The following is a 23,892-nucleotide window of genomic DNA, read 5'->3' as shown; positions in this document are numbered from 1 at the left end:
GACTTCCCAAAGTCCAAAAAAGCATTACATTTTGTAGTGTAATTGTGTTTGGTTATAACAAATCAGCCCAAATATTATGCTTAAGCAAGCCCAAGTCAAACCCGTTTGTTTTCAAGCCACCCCAATATTTATTTTCTGGTTCCGCCAGTGCTCCCTTGGCCTCGTTGCTGTGAGAACTGTGCAAACTTAAACTAGGTCATCTATTTAGGGACGAAGAGAATTAGTTTTAGCCTGCATCTCTATAAGTAACTCAGTTCACCTTTGTAATTTAGATTAAATTATTGATTTATTAAGGGCTAAGATTTTAGCGACTCATTTTCTCTCTTCGGTTTTCAGCTATGAAGCATAATCTGGATAGTTCACATAATCTGTGAAAGAACTAAAATCTGGACTGTAAAGATCCCATGGAAAATCCTCAAAATCAGGAGATGGTCGAGATAAGAGTAGACGTGGAAGGCAGTAAAAACGAACTAGAGAAAAAAGAAAAAAACACTACTAACTTTGGCAGGAAAGGTCGTCAAGATGAAGAGGTGGTGATCCAAATAAGAGTAGAAGGGAAAGACAGAGAAGCAGAAAAAGAAAAAGAAGTGGAGAAGGTTAGAAGAAAAGAATTCAAACAATTTGATATAGTAAAATCTACTGCTCAAGTCGGGAACAAAGCATTTACTAGTGATGAACACTTAAACCAGACCAGTTTGGACAGACACAACAGGATTATGCAAGAATGGAAATTACTCAAAAAGGGTCTACCTGATTCAATCTATGTCAGAGTTCATGAACAAAGAACTGATTTTCTCGAAGCCTTAATCGTTGGCGGAGCAGGTACTCCCTACAGCGATGGTTTATTCTACTTTCATATTATATTCCCATCTAATTATCCATTGGCACCACCCACACTGCACTTCAAGACAACTTATTACTGTGACGGCTTGGGTGTGGATTTTTTAAAATACAATGACTGCGAGGGCATTTATATTCGTGATATAAAAGGTCTTGAAAAATGGAATTCAAAGGACTCAAGTATACTGGAAATTCTAGTATCCATCCGATTATCATTTCACATTGAGAAACCTTACTTTCGGAATCATAATATGAACGATCGCGGTTTATTAGAGGCCATTGAGAAGGGTTACAAATTTGACGAATCTTATGATTTCGATGAAATGGTCTTCAAAAGGAAATGCGGGACAGTATTGGCTACTCTTAAGAAACCACCGAAGGTTTTTGAAGAATTTGTTGCTCAACACTTCCGTGATCGCGCTGAAGCAATTTTAATAGCTTGTCAACCTTATTATAGAGTCAGATATGGTGATCGTCCTATATACGAGACAAAGTTTTGTCGTAAATATCGAGAGTCCATGGCCAATACGTACGTAAAGCTCTTAAAGGCCTTTATAAAGAATGGTTCTTCTGTGGATGATTATGTTGGAGACATTAATTTGGTGGATGACTCTGATTATGTTAAGCCGCCTCCCACCCTGCCGCCTTGGATATGCACTGATAACAAAGTGTTGAGGTATTTGTTTTGGTTTTTGAGGTATTTGTTTGTGTTTTTGATTTGTTTGTTTTTTTTCCTCTTGTGGGTCGCTTTTATGTGGCTTGGAGTTTATTATAAAACACTAGAAGTCGATCATAGGAATAGAAATTAATAGAAAGGCTTGGTCCTATATGTTGTTGTATAGGGCCCGAGCAGAGCAGATATGCTCAACAATTTTAAACAAAAAAAAGACCTGCATCGTTTATTTATTTATTCGTTAATTTTTTTTTATGAATCTATTTGTTGCATTCAACCAATGACATTAGAGTAATTACATGTGATTGATGATGATCTTGCTGACGATAAAAGAATATGGAAGTAGGAAGCTGGGTCTTGGATATAGTAACAAAATGCATTTGATGATCTTCCACAGTGCCTTCTCTGCTGAGTGCTGAGATTATTACTATTTATTCATTCCTGGGTGCCTCAAGTTGGATAGATTTGGTTTATGATTTTCTGCTGCGGTTCTGTAGAGTTTACAGTGTGAAAGCAATGCTCGAATTTTGGAGAAGGCAAAGTACCAAATGTCCATTTGGTATAGTTTTTAAAAATTCTGAAAACTCTAATATTGTATTAGTAGCCAATTCGCGTGGTATCTACTGTGATCCTCCCCAATTGCATATGGTGGCATGTTACCTAGTTACAAGTTTTTTTGAGGATAGATCACCGAATTCATCTTCGGTGATCCATCCTTTTTTTATTTCGGTTTGTATTCATTAGGTTGAGGTACCCCTCTTAAATACTTTTTTTTTTGATGAATCTTCTCTTTGACGGATCCAAAAAAAAAGTTTCTTTGAGGAAGTCACCACATATTTTTCATTTTGATGGATGTTTGCCATATGGCACATTTTTGGTGTCCTTTTTAAATCATTTAGAGTCATGAAATAACTTCTGAATTATAGACATATCTTAGGTCGCCAAGTGAACAACTGGGTCACGAGGTAAATTGAAGATTAGTGTAAACTTATGTCCCCAAGCATATGCGGGTCTTACGTGTAAGAAAATCATGTCGAAGGCTTTTGATAAGCAAAAAGACAGAGGCAAGTCTCTCTAGCACGAGTTGGCTCGGGCGAGCTTGGATTTTGGTGTGTAACAAATCAACTTTGCTGATTATCAGCGGACAAAATACCTTAACATTATTCTAAGCAAAAAAAAAAAACCTCCTTACCTGAATCTCAACTTTTCTTTTTCCAGTTTTTCCTTAATTGCTCGTGCTAGTGCAGAGCTGGCTTTTAATTAAACGGAGCAAACTATGGTTTATGGATCAATGCTGACCGAATGCAGTATGAATTTCAAAAAAGAGCAACCATGAACTGGTTGGTCTTTTTCGAAGTCACCTACTTAATCACCGTGAATGTGCATGTGCATACGATGCCATATGGATCACATATTTTCATTTTTATAAATGTTACCTGTTAGGCAGATTTTGTGTCTTCAAACCATTTAGAGTCATGAAACAACTTATGTACGGTACGGGCATGGTGTTTTCCTAATTTATGCATGACTTGGCCAAGTGCTGGCGTTATAATAATTTTCAAGTGCAGGGAAAATTATTTGGCTGCTGATTCCGGCACTTCAAGCATTACAAGACTAATGTGGACCTTGGCATTGATGCAAAATCTTTGGTGTTGAATTGGTCTACTGCCTCTGGGCACTGCATGCACAACAACTTTACTAGTTCTACTCTGGATTAGGATGCTGTTTCTGCTTGTCCCTTGCTTGCTTACTGCATTGGGTAGTTTTTGTAATGTATGTGCATTCTTTCCTTTCATAAAACTTCTTTTGCATTTAATTATTTTTTCCCGAATTTAAAAACATATTTCATGTCACCAAAGGAACAATCCGGTCACGACTTACAAGGTAGATTTAGGATTAGGATAGGATTGGTGTAAATAATGTTTTTTAGTCGGTAGAGAACTTGGTGATGTGGAGTTCCGAATTTAGATAACCGTTATGGTCGTCGAGTGACTTTTCCGCTCTATTATAGTGACACCCGTTTAGTGTAGATTATGTCACCAAGTATATATGGGTTATCATATAATCCAAATTTTAAGTGGGGTTGAAAAGCTTTGGGTCATTGCAAATTTTTTGAAATCAGGTTATCCACCCGATCGGAATTGAGCGAGGAGGTACACAAGTCCTCTTCTATAGAAAGGCGATTTCGGTTCACGAATATTCATTTTTGGGTCTTTGAACAAATTATGAGCGACAAGAAACATGCGAGATTAATCAATGTTTGGGTAGTGGGATATACGTTACATCAAAGGTCAATTCTTTTGTCATGGTAACAAATCTGGAATACGGCATACATATATCATCATATGGTAGATTTTGTATCACAATGGCCACAACAAATAAAAATCTGAAACGCCAGACATACGTTGGCAATGAGGCAAAGCAAATGTCGGGTTACAAGTTAAATTCTAACCGGTAGTAAGTAGCAACAACTAAATCAGGGGCGCATTTTGCGTATTGAGCCACGAGAGAAATATTGGATCATGGCATAAATAGCACAGGGAAAGTTTAAGTATTGGGTGTCTAAAGCTCCACTTTCTACAGCATAGACCATGAATACTTGATATTTCATCAGTACGTATTCTGCAAGTATATGTTTACTAATGCAAAATACTAATGCAAATTATATATACATTACAAAATGTCGCAAATTCATCACGTAATACGTTGTGCACTGTTTTATTCCGTTTTCAGTTTTGGGCAATGCAGCAAATTTCCTATGAATGACGACTATACTTATTGCTCTATAATCGAAACATCTAATTGATTCATCACCTAGAAAATCATACTCCGTAACTTTGAAGATCACAATGACGATAGATTCAACTTATTCACAAACTTCTAGCAATAATCGACTAATGACTAGTAAATTGTAACAAATGGTAACTTTCATTTTCACTGTCACTGGTGAAACTTCATTTTAGTACTCATAGAGAACTTGGAAATATGGTGCGCACCGCCTCTAGGAGGGTGGCCAGCTAGCAATTCCACGTATAATTAGCACCTTTTTTTTTAATTATTTTTTGAGTAAAAAATTTTATTAGAAGAGAAAGGCCAAACAATGAGTTTGGAATTGCTTCAGAAAAAAAAAAAGAGTTTGGAATAGTCAGCATACGATGAAAACTAAACCCAATTTTTTTTGAAGTGAAAAGGTTAAATTGTATAAATGAAAATGTAATAAGGTCACAGACACCCATTTTAGTAGATTACAGATTAATTTGTATTTATAATTGCCTTCCAATGAGTAACTAAATCTCTAAAAGTAGTTCCCAAAACCAGTTTGCAACTGCTCCCCATTTGTACAATGAAGCTTTTACATTTATTATAACTGTAGATTCTGATCTAAGGAGTTTACTTTCCATAACTCTCCGGTTCCTTTCATTCCAAATAGACCAACAGATGACAAAGATGATTAAAGGTCATAATTTTCTTCCCCTATTCTCCTTTTCCTAAACTTCCAAGCCTCCAATTGAGAAAGAATTGAACCACATTGTACCCATCTAATGTTGAAGCCATTTACAATTGAACCACATTGTACCCCATCTGACGAGGAATATAGGACCAATTTTCATTAGTTCGAAAAGCATGGTATTCATCTACCATAGAAGTCTGCCACTGAAGAATTTTGCAAGCTTCACTATAAGACCTTGGTTCAACAAAAGCATCTTTCATTTGAGAAAGAAAACATGAAGCAATAGGATGCTTCGTAATAACAAGTAAATTCATTCGAACTAGAGGTTTTCGAATGCCATCACACAAACGAGTAGTCATAGGATGAACAACAGGGCCCTGTTGGGTAGGAGAAATAGTTGAAGCAGTAGAATCAACAGAACTGAAGGACTGTGAACCTGATGAGCTATCGGATTGTGAAGGAGTTGATGAGCTATCAGTACTTGAGGACAAACTAGAAGTGGATAAAATAGAAGGAGAATTAGGTGGAGATGGTGGTGATGGAGCAGAAGGGGTAGGTAAAACATAAGAAGTAACTAATGGCAATACGAACCAAGTAGGTAGAAGAGATGAAGTTTCTGAAGGAACAGAAGGATTGGTAAGAGAAAAGGAAAAAGACGACTCATCAAAAAGAACATGACGAGACATATAAACATGTTTACTGCTCAAATAAAAACGCTTATAACCCTTGTGTTGATCAGATTAACCAATGAAAACACACGGCTTTGTTTTGTACTCCATCTTGTTTTTGTTGTATGCAACCAGATGAGGGTAAGATAAACAACCAAAAACTCGTAAAGAATTGTAGTCAGGTTGATGATTATACAACTTAAAATATGGAGAGTAACCACCCAAAACAGGAGAAGGCATACGATTAATAAGGTAGACTGTTGTTGCAAAGACTCTGGCCAATAAGATTTAAGCATATGGATTTGATGAAGTAGAGCAAGACCTGTTTCAACTATGTGTCGAATCTTGCGCTCAGACACACCATTTTGTTGTGGAGTGTGAGGACAAGAAAATTGATGTAGAATGTCATGAGAAGCAAAAAAATCATGTAAAGAATGAGAAATATATTCACCACCACCATCACTCTGAAAGATTTTCAGAGTTGTTGAAAAACGATTCTCACACTGAGCTTTGAACAGATTAACATAGTTAAAAACCTGCGAATTATTATGCAAAAAATATATTCAGGTAAATATGGAGAAATCATCCACAATAAGAAGAAAATATCTAAATCCAGAATTAGAGATAATTGGAGAAGGACCCCATAAGTCACTATGAACCTTAAAGAGTACACTATCACTCACTGAATCTGATAAAGAAAAAGGTAGTCTATGATGCTTAGCACAAGCAAAACTAGTACATAAAGTATTCCTTATTATTGAAGGTACTAGAACTAACTTCTGAGAAGCTAGGCTGGAAAGACTACAATTTTGGAGATGACCAAGACGATATGCCATAACTGAGAAGAGGAAAGAGCTGCAAAATGACTGTGAGCAGCAACTGATGGAGGATATGAGGAAGAAGTTGATGGAAAAATAGAATACATACCACCTTCATTTGGTCCGCTGAGTAGGAGTTTCCCCATTTGTCGATCATTAACAAAAAAGCCGAATCGATCAAAACACACAGAAACATTATGATCTCGAGTTAACTAGGGTACATAAACAAGATTTTTTGCAATTAATGGCACATGGAAAACTCGATTCAAAGAAAAAGAACTATGTGGGGTTTTGATTAAAGCATTGCCAGTAGAAGTAGTGGGGAAAAATTACCATTACCAATCATAACATGATTAGAAACAGAGTACGTAGTTGGCGCAGTAAGTAGATTAGGATCGTCCGTTATATGATTTGTAGCACCCGTATCAGCTTACCAATGTTGATCAAAAGGCATAGCTTGAAGTTGCATGGAAGCAAAAGACTGAGGTAGGTCATGAGCCTGATACAAATTATTGAATATGTGTGGAAAAGTCAATCCCGTATGCGCTTTGGAGTCGCAAACTTGACAAGGTTGCGTGCTGCCTGAAAAGTGCGAAGGAGGAGCACCAAGTATGGACTGATGTTGCTGTGGAGATTGATTGCCAAACGAATAGGTTGGAGAAGAGAAGTAACCACCACGTCCACGACCACCACCATGATAACCACGACCATTGTTATCACCACGACATCCTCTGTAGGAGTTATTACCACCACAGCTTGAGTTGTTGAAAAACCGAGAAGGAGAAAAGTTTGAGGAAGACGAAGATGAAAAAGTAGAACCGTAAAAGGCTGTGGAAGGAGTGGAATCTGGGGTGGGTTGATTGTATTGAGTAAGGCGGATTTCATGGTTGAGAAGTAACGGATTCAACTCAGAGAAAGAGGGGAGAGCATAACGAGTTCCAATAGCTGTTGAGAAAGCTTGATAATCAGGCCCGACACTTCGAAGTGTAATAAGAACGAGTTCAACATCACTTAATGGAGCAGATGATGTTAAAAGAAAGTCTCTAATGGAGGTGATTTTAGCAAGGTATGCAGAGATAGAAAGGTTGTCTCTCTGAAAGGTTTGCACATGATGACGAGGTTGAAGAGAACGAGCAGCAGTTGGGACAACATAAGTATTAGTTAGGTATTGCCAGAGTTCACGTGAAGAGGTGAAATCAGGGATATCGGCAAAGACTGATTGAGTGAGGGTAGCTTGGAGCCAGCTAAGGAGGTGTGTATCAACTTGAAACCAGGGAAGATACTTAGGGTTTGGAAGAGGTTCTCCATCAGATGAACCAGGAAGGAAGGGAGACGGAGATGCAACAGTTGGATCTACATGACTGTAGATGTCATGAGAGCGCAGGATGGGAAGTACCTGACGACGCCACTGGATATAATTGGTTTCATCAAGCTCGAAGGAGATGTTGGAAGTTTTAAGTTTCAAGGAAGAAGAAGTTTGAGAAACAGAGGAAGAGATGAGAGTAGAAGTAGTAGATGCTTCCGTAGACATGATTATTAGGGTTGCTTGAAAAGAAAAAAAAGACAGCTCTAATGGCTCTATACCATAAAGTTGTACGAACTTTCTTAGCTCTAAACTGGGTTGAGATATCTATTTATATTAATCAACTACATAGGTTTCCCTTTAGGCAAGTAATCAATGAGATATAATAAGGTACAACATTATCTATTCTATTATATAAAGCCAACTACCCTTAGTTGAAACTGCAATTTTTTGGACGATTTTACCCCTGTTTTTTTATGTAACACGTACCCATTAGGAAAATCGCTGAGGGGCATGATGATAAATGAACCTACAAATTATTAGTATTACACATTTACCCCTGTTAAAATATTTCAAATGTGCATTCGTATGAGAAAATAAGGGCACTAAAATAATTTGAAGTCCTCAAAAATGAATCTCTAAATTCATCTCCTGTAGCCATATTCTTAGCAACAGTGTGATTGGGATCAAATTGAACATCTAACACGAAAAGGAGAAACAGATCAAACAAGCCTTCATCAACAGAAATAACAAATTACTAATCCCTAACAAATTACTAATCCCTCCTATAAAAATAACATCAAGTGAAAAGTCTAATTATTGGGTTTCTTTCTAGGTTTAGGGATTATTATGAATGAACAGGCAAGATCATATAGGTTGTAGAATCGACGGTTAAGATGGATTCACATATGTTGTAGCACGTGCGGTGTGTTCTTGTCTATAGACAACAAGATGGTCCTATGTCACACCAACGTTGTGTTGTGTTAACAACTACACCCATATTACAAGGATACCACAGTCGCTAAGCTGTTAGCAATCTATGATGACTTTCCAGTGGGTGATAAGGTCCCTAAATGGTCTCTCTAAACCACTTACATCCCATACACCAGAGAAAAAAGATTGAGCTTTTCACCTCGTGCAGTTTTGTTGGCCATTACTCGCCGAATGCGCTCCAACTAATACATGATTTGTTACTTCTAATCAAAGAGCAAGCAAATTAAGACGCTTTCCACTTATGAGGGCCGTGTATGAATCGTATGATGATGACTGAGCTAGCATTGATGGCAGGATTGGGGAAATAAAATCATTGTATGGCCTAAGAACGAGTTCTCGTTTCATTTTCTTTTTTTATTGAATGCTCATCATTAACAAGTTAAGCTGGTTCATTGACTGTTTGCACCAGCTTTGCACTAATACACAAAGGATTTTGCTTAGTTTTTTTTTTAAAAAAGGCAAAGAAAAAATAAATAAGAAAGGGTGCCAAGAGCAAGAGAACTTGAGAATATGGTATGAACTGCCTCTAGGAGGGTGGCTATTCCACGGATAAATATCACTCCCAATACATGCTTTCTTGTAATCATAGAGCAAGCAAATTAAGACGCTTCCATATACAAGGGTTTGGCCCGTTTGGGTATGACGATGACCGAGCTAGCATTATGGTAGGAGTTATTGAATGCTCATAACTAACAAGTTAAGTTGGTTCATCGACTGTTTGCACCAGCTTTCCCCTAATACACATAGGATTTTGCTTAGTTAAACCAACTTAATCGTTCGTGGAAGTGGATTGGTTGCTTGAGAGAAGAGAACTAGCACTGTCTCACGGATCAGTGTTTTGGGTATTGTGTCCCTTGACCTATCAACCTGTCAGTGTTAGGATCCCAGGATATCTTTCATCAAACTTTCCAAGATCCTTTCAATATTTGTTTGATGCTAGTGCAAAGGTCATACATATGGTAGATCATGCTGCATAGTTGGATATATGCTTTAATTTGACTCAAACTTCTTTATTTGGTTCAAGGCAGTCTTGCCTTGTAAATTAACATGTGAAAACTTCCCATTTAGATGCAAGTGTCACTGAGTCAGTATGTCTGTACAACTATTTTGGCAACAAGTTTCGAATACTTTTTTTTTTTACGTGGGAATGTTGTTCCCCTAGTGTCATCTATAACATATTGTTTCAAGTAACTGGGGATAGTATGTTCCCAAATATTAGCTTGAAATACTCCTTTTTGACTTTTATCTGCGGCTTGGTTGGCGAGGGCGTCTGCTGTTTGGTTGCCTTTCCTGTACGTATGTTGAATTTTGTACTGAGATATTGCTTCCAACCTTCTTGTAATTTTAGAAATCATTTCTTTCAAATACCATCGGGGTTTGATCGTTCTTTGATGAAATGAACTAGTGTTTGAGAATCTGATACAATGTAAAGTTTTGAATGCTTTCCCTTTTGGTTATTTTTTAACCAGAAAACAAGTTTAACTCTCTGTCTTAACAAACTCTCAATAAATCTCAAGCAAAATAAGAACTAAGCTAAATCCTAATTTTGGATCAACCTACAATATTAGCAGAAGAAAAATTCAACGACATACAAAGTGAAAAATAAATAGATAATACAACAACCTGCCGGACTAGACTATTTCATTATATTGTGCAGTAGAGGCAATCATGTACGGTACTAGTTGCCGTGAAAGTATATCGCAAAAAAACATACATACGCATCAAATTACTTGAGCATAAGTGCAGTGTACAATACCTTTCCGGTTTCTACATCTTCTGCATATATGGTTTCTACATCTTCTGCTAATACCTTTCCGGTTTCTACATCTTCTGTTAATCTGTTAGGAAATATTTCAGCTTCTAAAAACCACACCTTTGGCGTTGTTCATTTTTTTTCTGTTAAAGATCTTTCCCACCAGAAAATTCTATTTTCCTCCCTACAACAGAAGCTATATATTCACTTCCGAGTGTCCCATCTCGGATTATCAAGTTCAGAAATCCAAAATGTATCATCTAACTTGGTTTCCTAACCCCTATCTTCACTTCTTGGCTACAATCCATTCGTGTCCTTATAAAGAAAGTGCTGCTACTTGTTGCAGGGTTTATACACGTTTTCTAACAACCTACGTCACAACATTATTAATTTACTGAGAGCAATTCCTATGGAACGAGGTTTGTTCATTTTGCTCCCATTATGGAGTCAACAAACATGAAAAATGGATGTACAAACCAAAAAATTTGTTGGTTTGTTGGGTGAGGTGGATGATGTAGCGTGCGCTTGATGGAAGGTTGGGCGGCCTTGGCACCAACACTGGCGGTTCAGTTAACAACGCTGGCGCTTGTCTTTCTAGCGCGTTGGTATTTCACACGCCAGCGTCTTTCCTGAAAGCGCCACGTTTTTCATAGAAGCGCCAACGGCTCCTTCCATCCAACTGATGTTGCTCCTTTTTGTTTACCTATAAATCCAGTTCATCTCCAGACATAAAACTCACACCTTCTTCATCACTACCTCAAAATTACACAATTTCACACCATCTCTATTTTTTCCATTTTTTTCATATAAAACTATTCATATCAACTTAATCTACCAGAAAAAATTCCATCGCTATAAATTTCATTTCTAACAAATATGGCATCCTCACAACAATGATCACACCAACAAACACCACAACAAACACAACAACAGTCACAACAAGAAACGCAACAAGAAACAGACGAAACACAAGAATTCGTGGTGTCAAGTATACGATGGATGAAGACGAGTCACTTTGTAGAAATTATGAAATCAATGGTATTTATCAAAAAAAAATTGTGAAGAAACAGGTAACCCTAATAGATGTGATGACGATGGGTTGTCTCATCGTTCCCACACAATTTCAACATCCGTTAGTGAATTTGTAGCTTTGACCACTTAAATGTGGCACAACAGAAGAAGTGGTGAAGGCGAACTGGATGTGGAACGAAAAAAAACGGGAACAGTGACAAAGATCCCACAAACAGGGCTTCCAACATGTAACTTGTTTCACCATTTTGATGGTGCTTAACAAGTATAATCCATACTTGCTGGAAGGTAATCAAGTACGTGCAAAATCACCACATGGTCCAATCACGCAGGATTTTCAGAATTGAGGGTCTGCTTCCTCACCTTATGGAACTCCAAGTAGTCAGGAACAACATAATACTAATCTAGACGTCAACGCTAGCGTTAAGAGAAGAAGAGGAGGGGTCGGAGAGCTGCAAAATGAGCGAGAGACGCAGCCCAACAAGCATTAGAAGGAGGTTTAAACGAGTTCAACTATGCTGACCACAAGGAATTCGAGATGCAGTTAGAAGTAGATAGACCAGGGACCGTGGCATTGCTATAAATAATCAATAAAAAAGTCGTCTTTCGCGAGAACAATACTACACGGATTGAAAGTTAAACAATTTACTCTCCTTGAACACTTCAATAATGAATGAACAACAACTTGCTGCATGTACTAAGGGAATGGATGCGGCTGAAGCTCAACAAGCCGTCGCCGAACAACAACAAGTCCCTGAAAAAGTCCCCCCCTCCCAACAAACTGGCCAGTTTGTGAATGTGGAAGAACACGAAGATGATCTCTCGGAAGAAAACGAAGATAAATACAGACTTGCTAACTGATTTTGACACTTGTTTAGTTAAGTTTAATTTAATATTCTTGTTTATTTAAGTTTAATTTAATTGTACTTGTTTATTTAAAATTATTTTTAATATAATTACCTCAATTTTAATTTTAAAGTGTAGTCGCTTACACAAACAACTTTAACAAAAAAAAACATATTAATTAAAATAAACAACACTGAATTGAAAATAGTCATTTAAACAAACAACTTTAAAATACAAAAACATATTAATTAAAATAAACAACAATGAAGTGAAAATAATCTGCCTCTCCATGTCCCTCTGTCTTTTCCTAGCCCCCGCGCATCCTCTTCTGCTCCTTTTAAAGCCCAAATGCGGTTAGTTAGATCTTGTCTTAGTTGTCCATAGATTCCACGGTTTTGGAGTCTGTTAGTGTCAAGTCTATATTTTCTTGATGGGCGCCCATGCTCCAACACAAGATCGGGCGCCAAATCTTCATCTGGAAAATTAGACCAGGTTGGGTCACGCCTGGCTTCTTCAATGAGCATCTAATGCACAATGATACAAGTCAGCATAATTTTATTCATTTCTTTAAGATCAAAAAAGCGTGTCGCCCCAGCTATGATGGAAAACTTCCTTTTCAGTATGCCAAAAGCGCGTTCAACATCCTTTCTGCATTTCTTTTGTTGGGTGTTAAAGTACTTCATATCCTTCGAAGTCGTCGGTCCAAAATCTATTTTTTTATAAGCTTGAACCATAGTTGACCATTCCGGATAGATTTCGTCTGCTAGATAATAACCTGAGTGTAATGATGATCGTTGATGGTGAAATTACAGTGCGGCGCGATCATGTTTTGTAAAGATTTTCGAACCCTTTCAAAAAAATATAACTTTGATTAAAATCCGACTTATTTTTCGGAATTTAAGACCTTTCTCGCGATTAATAAATTTAAGCTATATAACTAAATTTTCTTGTGTCTTTTTCACCCAAACCAATATTTTACAAGTCCAGTATTCTTATACTTTATGGGTTTTGGAAAATTACCCATTTTTTTATTTTCGAAATACCCGAAACTTTTTGGCAATGAGGCAAATCAAAATTGGGGTTACAAGGTAAATTTTAACTGGTAGTAAAAATTTAACCAGGTGCACATTTTGCATACTGAGCCTTAAGATGATTATTTTCGTAGTAAAAAAACTGAAAAAAGACATAATAATTTTAATGTTTCTAATAAGATGATTATTTTCTTATCCGACATGATTAATGTCTGTGCAATCGAATTAACCATTGTTTCAGCATCAACCTTAAGATGAACTATTTGAATGTTGAGTCCCTTACCCTAACTTAAACTTATAAAACTGCCATGCATTCTCTAACTTTTGTATCAATCACTTCGTCTGCATAGGATCTTTTGACTCAATCATAGGTACCTGCAACTGAAAATAGCACCATATTACCGAGTTAATTAAGTAATCGTATGCAACATATATATATATATATATTAATGACAAAAATATTATTAGTTTCATGTTCAACTGCAACATTCAGAATAAGGTTATTAGATGAACTATGAGAGGATCAACTAAAATTGTAGAGATGATATCTACGCAACAACTGATAATGGGTTTAGGGTTTCGCCCTGAAAGATGCAGTCACATTCTTCTTTCCAGATAACCCAGCAACCGACCATCAACGTGACTTGCCAAGTATTTTTTTCCCTTACTCCTGTCATATGGGTACTAGGGAACCAGGATATTATCCATTCTATGATACTTTCACAGTTGTCAGCAACTTGATCAGTATCAATGTCTAATAATCTCTCGACAGCTCTCGCATGGATGCATCTAATTAAGAAATGAAAAAGAGATTCTTCTGGTGATTGCATATGTTGTGCGAGTGTCCATGGATTTATATTGCCGAGAAATATTTTTTCTTGTGAACACGTAAATCACGAAGGCATCTATATGTTCACAAATAATGTTCGCACTCTAGGTGCCGTCTCGCACTGATAATACAAATGCATTGATTCCTTGGCTCAAAACCCTCGGGTTTATCATAGCCTCATCTAATAACATCGCGAGGGGCGTTTACGCAGGGGAAGATAAAGAAAACGAAGTATAAAAGTAAAACTCAAGGAACGTAAGGCGAATATAAAGTGCTGAAATGTAAATGAGACTGGGATTTACGTGGTTCAGCACTAAGGCCTACATCCACGGGGTTGTTGTTTCACTATATACTTGATGGTTACAGGGACAGTCGAGTGACTTTGGAGTTTACATAGGTCTGTATATTGTAAAGGACTGACTTACACTCACAATCTTTTTCCCTCCTTCTCTCCCTGATTTTTCCGATCCCCCCACTCTTGGTGGAGAGGGGGTATTTATAGGGTTAGAGTGTGGGACCCATTTCTGAGGGCCGTTGGAACCTTATCTTCTTGTGTTTTGTGTCCATCACGCGGAGGTATTCGTTCCTTACTTGATCACGCGGAGCCATCCTCGTTCGTTCCACGGGTTGATCGACACGTATACTGTTCAGAGTGTTTAATGCGGGTAGTTGAGGCGCCTGCTCGTGTCAGACAAGTGTCTTTTGCCCCTGTCACGTCCATGTCAGTTATCTCTCTCTTCACCGTTGATCTTAGCTTCTTTTGGGGATGAGATAAAGTAACTCTTCGGGAGTTATTTGGTGCTCCGCAGTACATCGCATTTTCGGTACATCTTTTAACTTCTGCCCTTAGATTTGTTCGGGAAAAGATCCGACGTCGCCGGGATAGGCTTCTTGGCTATGGGCGTGTGTCATCGTGTTTTTATGACTTTGTCTGCATGCTCTCCATGTATCTATATACACGTGTTCGAATATGTACACACAATTTGCCACTTTTCTTCGGGCTTGAGTGTTTAGTGGGAGCGTTGAAGAAAACAGACGTTACATATTCTTCCTCTCTCCTAATAACTTCTCCTAGATAATTGGGCATGTTTCTTTTTCGTGCATTAACTGCTCATTTAATGGGCACATTACCCATTCCTCCATTAACTTCCTTCTCTTTCTTTCGAGTATATTAAGGAGAGAAGAAGAATTAATTTCATTCTCCCTAAAAATTAATTTCATTCTCCCTGACAGTCTTCATTGTTTGTTCTTCAACCATTAAATTCTCTCCGCCTTAGCATTAATCACGCTGTGTTGTGGTGGTAAGGTTCCTTTTCTTTGTTTCTGTTTGTTTTAAGCTGTGTTGATTGTAAATTTTCTGTTGTTGATCGTATCGTAGCCTCCCATTTCTGCTGTTGTCGTCCCTTGTTTGTAATGAAGAACATCTGTTAATGCTTGTATGCTATTTTGCCCCTGTTCTTCGTCTCAAGTCGAGGAGGCCATTTTTTTACTTGTATTGATTGGACTTTTGAGTTTAGGGTTTTAGGGTTTTGGGGAATTTCAAGCATGTATGCTAGTTTTAGGGTTTCTGTGCTATGTTGAGATGGACTGCTAATTTTGTGGTTTTTTGATCTTTGGTGATTTCCTTGTGCTTGTTTCTAACTTGTTTATGTTTTACCTCTTCGCATCCATGTCTGACCGTCCGCGGCTTCCTTATCAAACTTCGGGTTCTAGTCTACCGAGATCTCCTCCGCGCAGAGAGTCTCAAATGGATCCCCGTGGTATTAAAGTTTCTTCTTCTGGGGCGAAGGCCTCTCCACCTAGGAAAGAGGATCCCTCAAAAAATCCTTTCGGGTCTCGAAACGCTTCCGATCGTGCGGTTTCTCGTCCTCGTGATGACTTTAGGTGTACGCAGACACCTCCTCATGGTATCGCCTTTGATGTTCCTCCTCTGCATTCTGTAGTGCCCGTGCAGCACCCTCTGCCGCCGCCTCCAGTACTTTCTTTCAAAGGGAAGAACAGCAAAAATGGTGTCCCGAGAGATGAATCGTCTAAGAATCCTTCTTTGAAAAGAAGAGCTTCCGAGGCTTTTGTTGGTTCGTCCGATCCCGCGGAAGAGGATCAGGCTGCCCCGGTGATACGCAGCGTTTCGGTCAGCAAGAAGAAAGTTACGTTCTATCATATTGACCTTGAAGTTTTCAAGGAAAAGCATGAGCTTCAAGCCTTCGAGGTTCGTTCATATGCCCCTGAGGATGATATTACTTATGAGCTCATCTCGAATTATCAGTTTGATGAGTTTCACCTGTTGACTACGGTTGGAGACTTCGAGGCGGGTCTTATGCTGCCGTTGTACAAGTCTGGTGACTCCTTTTATTACGATGTGCTTGCTGGTCGTGAAGGCTCTTCCACCAATACTCACAGTCGTTCTGTGTCGCAATTATCGGGGAATTATCTCCGTGCACTGAGGGAGTGTTATCTGCGGAGTAAGGGGGAGACGACGATGACGTGTTACGTTCCAAATCCCGCAGAGAGGGAATGGTATACTCCTGAAAACTTCAACAACTCCTTTGGTGATTACGTCAATCGTAGGAACCGTAAATCGTGGAGTGTTAGCCTTCGGAATCTCGCTGCTCCTCGGGGCGAAATTCGTATGTTAAGTGAGGTGAGCGATGCCAAACTGAAGTATGTTCCAAGCACCGAGGGGTCTAGTCAGAGGAAACTTTTTCCATCACGTGAAAGGATCAAGCGTGACCATGATTATGAGTGGAACGCTATTGTTATTGAAATTGTTGGTCCTTGGGCGTACGGTTGGATTCCCGGTCCGCGCGGTTGGCGTCCTTCTGAGAGTAGCAAGCCACGTGAATCTCCTCCTGCTCGTTATGGAGATTTCTGTCCCTGGCGATTAAATTTCGAAGGTATGAACTTTCCTTATGCCCTCGACGTCGTTGAAGGAGACGAGGAGGAAGGTTCTGGTGCTATACTTCCACCGAAGAGTGCCAGTACTGCCAAGGTATGGTTATTGCAGATTCTTGTCGCGCCTCTCCTTTTTTGAAAATCAAACTGTTCGAAAAAAATAACTCTTTTTGTGGAACATGTGTTGTTTTGCAGGTGTCGAAGAAAAAAAAGATTGGGCCGAAGCAGTCTTCTACCATTGTGACGGGTGAGGCTGAGGTTCATGAAGAAGTTGCCAATCCGGTAAACGAAGAGTTTGCCGAGGATGAGGAGATTTCTGATGGGGAAGAACGCATTGATACTTCCCCTCCTAATGTCGAGGAGGAGATTGGTGCGGGTTGTGATGGTGATGAAGGGAGAAATAATGCCGCGGTAGCTGACGGCAGTGTTATCGCTGATATGTCCGTTCCTGCTGGTGATGCTGCGGAAACTCTCCCTACCATTTCTCAGGAGTTCTCTTTTGACAGGATTTATTCCGCAGGGGAATTCTTTGACGATGCTCTCGATTTTCCTGAATACTTCTCTCTGCTTTCCCCCAATGATGATTGGGATGTGCTCGGGGGTTCTGGTAAGGAAGACGATGTTGTTCAGGATGGGGGCGCGGATGATTACGATGCGCATGTTGATGCCGAAACTTGTGCTGATGGGGAAATATCAGCAAAGGGAAAGTCCGTGGTTGACTCGCCTTCCGAGGATTTCCCTCATTCGCTGACGTTTGAGGGTGAGGACGCCATAATGGATTGGATCAAGAAAAAGGGTTTGTTGTTTGTCCCTCATCCTGCCCCGGTGGTTGCTGGTGAAAAGGATTCCGATGCTTATACCCGTCGGACGATGGAACTATCTTCCAAGGCGCGGGTATCTGAGATGTGGGGGAAAAGCTTGAGTGTTCCCGAAGCTACCCTCGTATCGGAGCCTCCTACTTCTGTCGCGGATATGATGGCCATAACCAATGGGTACCAATATGGTTTTCCTCAGCAGCGTGTCTTGGAGGTAAGTCTCCGTACATATCTCTTCGTGACGATTGCCTCTTTCGGTGTAATAATGTTTCCCGTTTTGATGTGTAGATGATGAGGAGTGAGCATTGTAACCATGTGTTGTATCAATTTTTTAAAGCGAAATCTTTGAATCTGGAGGCTAAGCTTCGTCACAGAGAAAAGGAATTATCTGCGGCTGAGGTGGAAATAGAAGAACTGAAGAGAAGCCTTAAAGAGAAAGAAAGGCTGGGTGAAGCGGAGGCTGGTCTTCGTTCAGAGCTTGCTGACGTTCGCGCTGAGTTAGAACAAACTCGCGGCCAATTTTCAGATTTCATAGGTTTAGTTCTTTTTCCTCTTTTACCCTCGTCGATCGTCGTAATTCCTCTATACTACTTAGTTGTTCTGTCTGAGTATCCCCACCCTATCTCCAGTGGGTGGCGTCCCCGAGTTGATATGGCTTCGAAATGAAAGGGCACGGAAAAAATCTCGTATCAAAGAGCTGGTTGAGAAAATTAAGGGCGAAGCCAAAAAGTGGGACGCTCGGGCTGAGGGATGGCGCGCAAGGCATGTTCAAATGGTTGATATGCAGAATCTGTATAACCATGACCTTACTTTGTTCAATTGTACGTTGTTGTGGACACGTGAGAATCTGCGGGAATCCCGTGAGCGTACTTCATTGTTGGAGTCTAGAATACATCTTCTGGAAGAGGAATTACGAAAGGCTCGCTCCCTTCCTTTTCCGGGAGTTAAGGAGAGCATGTTGTGTCTTACCAAAGAAAGGGACGACGCCAGAGCCGAAGTTGGGGCTCTCAACAAAGCCCTTGCTGCGTCTCGCGCTGAAATAGCCCGCCTGGCTGAGTCTGAGAGAAATCTCGAAGTATGTATGTACGGACTTAGCAAAGGGGTAACAGAGATAAACAACGAAGTCAACCACCTTCGTCACATGGATTCGATGAAGTAGGTAGAATTAGATGCAAGTCAATTTACTCTCACCAACCTTCAACTAGATTATAAGAAATTATCCGAGGAATATGACTATCTTGATGAAGCGCGAGACGCGGTTGTTAATGAGTATGAAGAGGCTTCGGCTTGTGTCGAAGGTATAACTTTATTTCGTCGAGTGTGATTGTGTCTTTTCTGTGCTAACTCCCTTGTGTTGTCTTTTTCAGAGCTCGAGGGACAACTCCGAGTAGCAAATGAAAAACTTGAAAAGGCCCAATCTTCCTTAGCGCAGCAGGAAGGACAGACTAACCATTTTAAGAGTCTGGCGGCATCCCGCGAGGAGGCCGTAGGCGCTGCTTTTAAAGAAGTGAATCGTCTGTCCTTGTTGTTATCTCAAGCTCACCAGCGAACTGCGGTTATTATGCATAAGGCTCATTGTCAATTGGAGGAGGAGACAAACAAGATGCTGGAGAAGATTGAGCTTGGCCTTAAGACCGAGCATGGCCTCGTTAAGAGCTATCCGCATCGTCCTGTACCTACCTCTTTACCTGGATCTTCAGGACCTTCTTCTGGTGGGAGTGCCCCTTCAACTCTTCGGAACAACCCTGCTGATGGGGAAGCATCTTCCAAGTAGACGCCACGGCATTAGCCTTCAGTTAAATTTTGGTAGTATTTTGTAAAAAAATTATTCTTGATGTGTATTCTTCCTTGAATTGGCCTTGCCGCTTTTTGTAATCAACCTTTTATGAAATGGATCCTTCTCTTGATATACCTTCAATGTTAGTTTGTTTTAATTTTAAGCATTGTGAGGAAGGACATTAAAAACAAAAGAAGTGTTTTAAGTGTTTGGGTGCGATACTGAAGGGAGGTACCTTCGTGATCGTCTTGAGACCTGTCACCCCGCTGGCGAAACCTGGGCCAGAGGATTCCCAGACGGTGGGGGCCGAGGCAACGTTCTAGGATATGGGGTTAAAATATTTACATACACCCATTCCGTCGACCCGTTGCCTTAAGATTGGTTGGGTATCTCTTTCTGCTGGGTGCCTTCCCCCTGGTCTTACACTTATGGACACTGATGGGGGAGCCCTGAGAGATTGTAGATTAACTACTTTCCCCAATATTGTTGATAGGTTCCGTTTACTTGATTTTTAGAAAGTTTGGTTGATTGACAGGTTGAGGCCTGCAATTCCTCGTCCAGAGATAAAAACATGTAGAGCGGTCACGCTGCCTTATTCTTCTGGTACTCTTCACGCAGATGCAAAGCTGCGTTGCTCCTATGGGTAGTATGGTTTAATCCACTTAGCATTCCAAGGATTCCGGAGGACCTCGCCTTTCAGATTGCGAAGGTAGTAGGAACCGCTTCCCGCAATGTCGTGTATTATAAAGGGTCCTCCCCACGTAGGTGCTAACTTTCCCCATCTCTTTTCTCGTTGATACTGTGGGATTGTTCTTAACACATACTGTCCCTCTAAAAAATTTCGAAGCTTTACCTTTTTATTGTACTCCCTTGCTAGTCTTCGTTGATAATTTTCCATCTTCTGCAATGCTGCTTCCTTTCTTTCTTCTAGGTCGTCCAATCTCTCTAACATCATGTCTGTTGTGAGATTTTTCTCCCATGCTTCGGTCTTTGTGGTTGGCATGAGGATCTCTGTTGGGATGACTGCTTCAGCTCCATAAGTGAGGATAAACGGGGATTCCCCAGTGGGAGATCTTCGTGTTGTCATGTATGCCCATAATACATTGTGTAGCTGTTCACACCATAGCCCCTTGTGTTCGTCTATTTTGTTTTTGAGTATAAGGGAGAGGGTCTTGTTGGTAGCTTCCGCTTGTCCGTTGCTTTGAGGGTATATGGGGGTGGACTTGTTTTTCCTTATTTTGAAAGTGTCGAAGAGCATGTCTATGTTTTTCCCCTGTAATTGTTTACCATTATCGGACACGATTTCCGCTGGTATGTCGAACCTGCAAATAATGTTTTGGAATATGAAAGTAAACACGTCCACGTCTCTGATCCTGGATAAGGCTTTGGCTTCCACCTATTTACTGAATTAGTCCGTGGATACTATCAAAAATCGTCTTTTCCCTGACCCTTCGACGAAAGGCCCGACGATATCTATGCCCCATTTTGCAAATGACCACGGGCTATCCACAGATTTTAACATTGTTGCCGGCGTGTGTATCTTTTTTGCGAAGCACTGACATTCTTCACACCGTCGGGACATCCTTGCGGCATCCTGTATCATTGTGGGTCAGTAATATCCTTGCGTTTTTGCTTTGTCGGCTAGTGATCTCATGCCGCTATAATTCCCTGCGTCACCATAATGGATGTCGTTTAGAATTCGATGCCCCTCTTTTCGGGATAAGCAACGTAGTAACGGTCCGAGGAAGGATTTCTTGTACAGGACCCCATCCCGGAGATCATTTATTCCTATTTTGGAGAGTATTTTCCTAGCTTGTTTATGATCCGCGGGTAAGCTTACCTTTTCGAGAAACACATGGATCACCATTCTCCAATCATCTTCGTTGCTGAAGTCTTCGTCTTGATTTTCTCTTGACAGGATATCTTCTTCGTCAAAATCGTTATGGATGTCTTCTCCTACCTGGTCTTCGATATTTTCTTCCACTGTATCTTGATTGGTAGCGAATGAGAATTGAGATGCAATCGAAGGCTCGTATACCCTTGTTATTTTAATAGCTTCGACGCTTTTATCCTTCAGCATGGATGATATGTATGCTAGGGCATCCGCGTGCCTGAGATCCCTTCTGCATAAGTGCCGGAACTTGATGTTCGGAATTTGTGATGCCAATGTTTGGACCAAGGCCATGTAAGCTGAGAGGGTGTCGTCGTACACATTGTACTCGAGCCCTATTTTCCGTATGACAAGCTGCGAATCACTTGTCAGTCTTACATCGGTTACCCCCATTTCTATTATTACACGGAGGGCATGTACGACTGCCTCGTATTCGACGATGTTGTTGGTATGCTCTTTGAATTCTAACCTGAGTGCCTGTACAATCCTTTCTCCGGTTGGGGTGGTGATGACAATGCCTATTCCTGACCCTTCCTTATTTTTGGAACCGTCGACGAAGACTTCCCATTGTCTTTGACTCGCGGGTTCGAGGATATCCATTAGATCCTTGCTTTCTTCCTCGGCTTCTGGTATTCCCTTAATCTCTTCGTCGTTGTCCAGGGGGAGGTCTGCTAAGAAATCCGCCAAAACTTGGGATTTTCGAGAATGTTGAATTTCGTGAATAATGTTGAATTTCATGAATAATGTTGAATTGGTCGGTGTTCCACTTGGATATTCTGCCCACTTTTCCCGCGCTTTTGAGGACTGATTTCAGTGGTGCTTTGCATGGGACCCGGACGAAGTGAGTTAGGAAGTAGGTTCTCAGCTTTTGAGTAGCCCATACCAATGCGAGGATAAGTTGTTCTATCTTTGTGTAGTTCATCTGCAGAATTGAGGGTCTTACTGACGTAATAGATAGGTTGTTCTATCTTCGTATTGGTTTTGACCAACACTGCGCTGACTGCGTCTTCTGTTGCTGCTATGTATATTGCCAAAACCTCATCAGGATCCGGCTTCTGCAGGATCGGAATTGAAGCTAGGTGTTCTTTGATTTTTTGGAAGGATTCTTCGCATTCTGCGGTCCATTCAAACTTGCTCCCTTTTTTGAGAATATTGAAGAAATGTTTGCATTTGTCCGAGGATCGGGCAATAAATCTTCCCAAGGCTGCTATGGACCCATTGAGTTTCTGCACTTCTTTTAAATTCTTCGGGGATGGCATTTCTACTATGGCCTGAATCTTCACTGGGTCTACCTCAATGCCCCTTTTTGTTACCAGATACCCGAGGAATTTCCCCGAGGTGACACCGAAAGTACATTTCTCTGGATTCACTTTCATGTGATGTTTTCTCATTGCTTCGAAGATATCTCTCAGATCCTGGTGGTGATCTTTGCGCAGCTTACTTTTGAGGAGCATATCGTCAACGTAGACTTCTAAGGTACTACCAAGCCATGGCCTGAAGATAGTATCGACCATTCTTTGGTATGTTGCCCCGGTGTTTCGAAGTCCGAAGGGCATTCTAGTGTAGCAATAAAGGCCATGTGGGGTGTAGAACGCTGTGTGTGGCTGATCTTCTTCTGCCAGGGCTACTTGGTTGTAGCCAGAATGTCCATCCATGAATGACAGTTCTTCATATCCTTCTACTGCTTCTACTAGCTGATCTATGCTTGGCAGGGGATAGTTTTCCTTTGGACATGCCTTGTTGAGGTTAGTAAAATCGATGCATATTCTAACCCCTCCATTTTTCTTAGGAACGACGACCATGTTGGAGATCCATGTAGGGTACTTGACTTCCTTGATAAATCCTGCGTCTAGTAGTTTCCGAAGTTCTTTTTCCACTGCCTTATGATACTCTGGTGCAACTTTTCTAATTTTCTGCCTGAACAGGGGCGTGCCCGGTTTGATGCTTAGCTCGTGTTGGATTACTTTCGGGTCAATCCTCGGAATATCTCCTAGCTTCCAGGCGAATACATCCGCGTATTCTTTAAGTAATTTGGTTAGAGAATCTTCTCTTCTTTCGTCCATTATGGTCCCTACTTTGATCATCTTCGGGTTTTCTTCCGTTCCTATGTTGATTTCTTTTACGGGCTCTACTGGCGTGAACACCGGCTTCGGGTCTCCGAGGACTGGGACGTTCTTTGATTGCTATTTGGTATGCTTCTGTCCTTCGTTGGCTGCTGAAGTACTTGTCTCTATGCTTAGTACATTATCATCTTTTGTCAAGCCCTTTCCTGTAGTTTCCTTG

The 23,892-nt window shown here is 40.4% G+C and overlaps 1 protein-coding gene across 1 annotated transcript; it reads left to right on the top strand.

Moving 5' to 3' along the window:
* Positions 1-404: 404 nt before the first annotated feature.
* On the top strand, positions 405-4,893 carry LOC113272906 (putative ubiquitin-conjugating enzyme E2 38). The gene is made up of 2 exons (XM_026522693.1): positions 405-1,516; positions 4,887-4,893. The coding sequence occupies exons 1-2, from the start codon at positions 405-407 to the stop codon at positions 4,891-4,893; spliced, it is 1,119 nt and encodes a 372-aa protein (XP_026378478.1).
* Positions 4,894-23,892: the final 18,999 nt, after the last annotated feature.

The sequence above is a fragment of the Papaver somniferum genome, chromosome 4 (assembly GCF_003573695.1).
Source record: "Papaver somniferum cultivar HN1 chromosome 4, ASM357369v1, whole genome shotgun sequence".
Classification (NCBI taxonomy): Eukaryota; Viridiplantae; Streptophyta; class Magnoliopsida; order Ranunculales; family Papaveraceae; genus Papaver; species Papaver somniferum.
The sequence above is the reverse complement of the archived record's forward strand: the minus strand, read 5'-3'. Positions and strand labels throughout refer to the sequence as shown.

What these genes read in the sequence shown, in the direction of transcription:
- LOC113272906 (XM_026522693.1), top strand. Translation starts at nt 405, where the DNA reads ATGGAAAATCCTCAAAATCAGGAGATGGTCGAGATAAGAGTAGACGTG.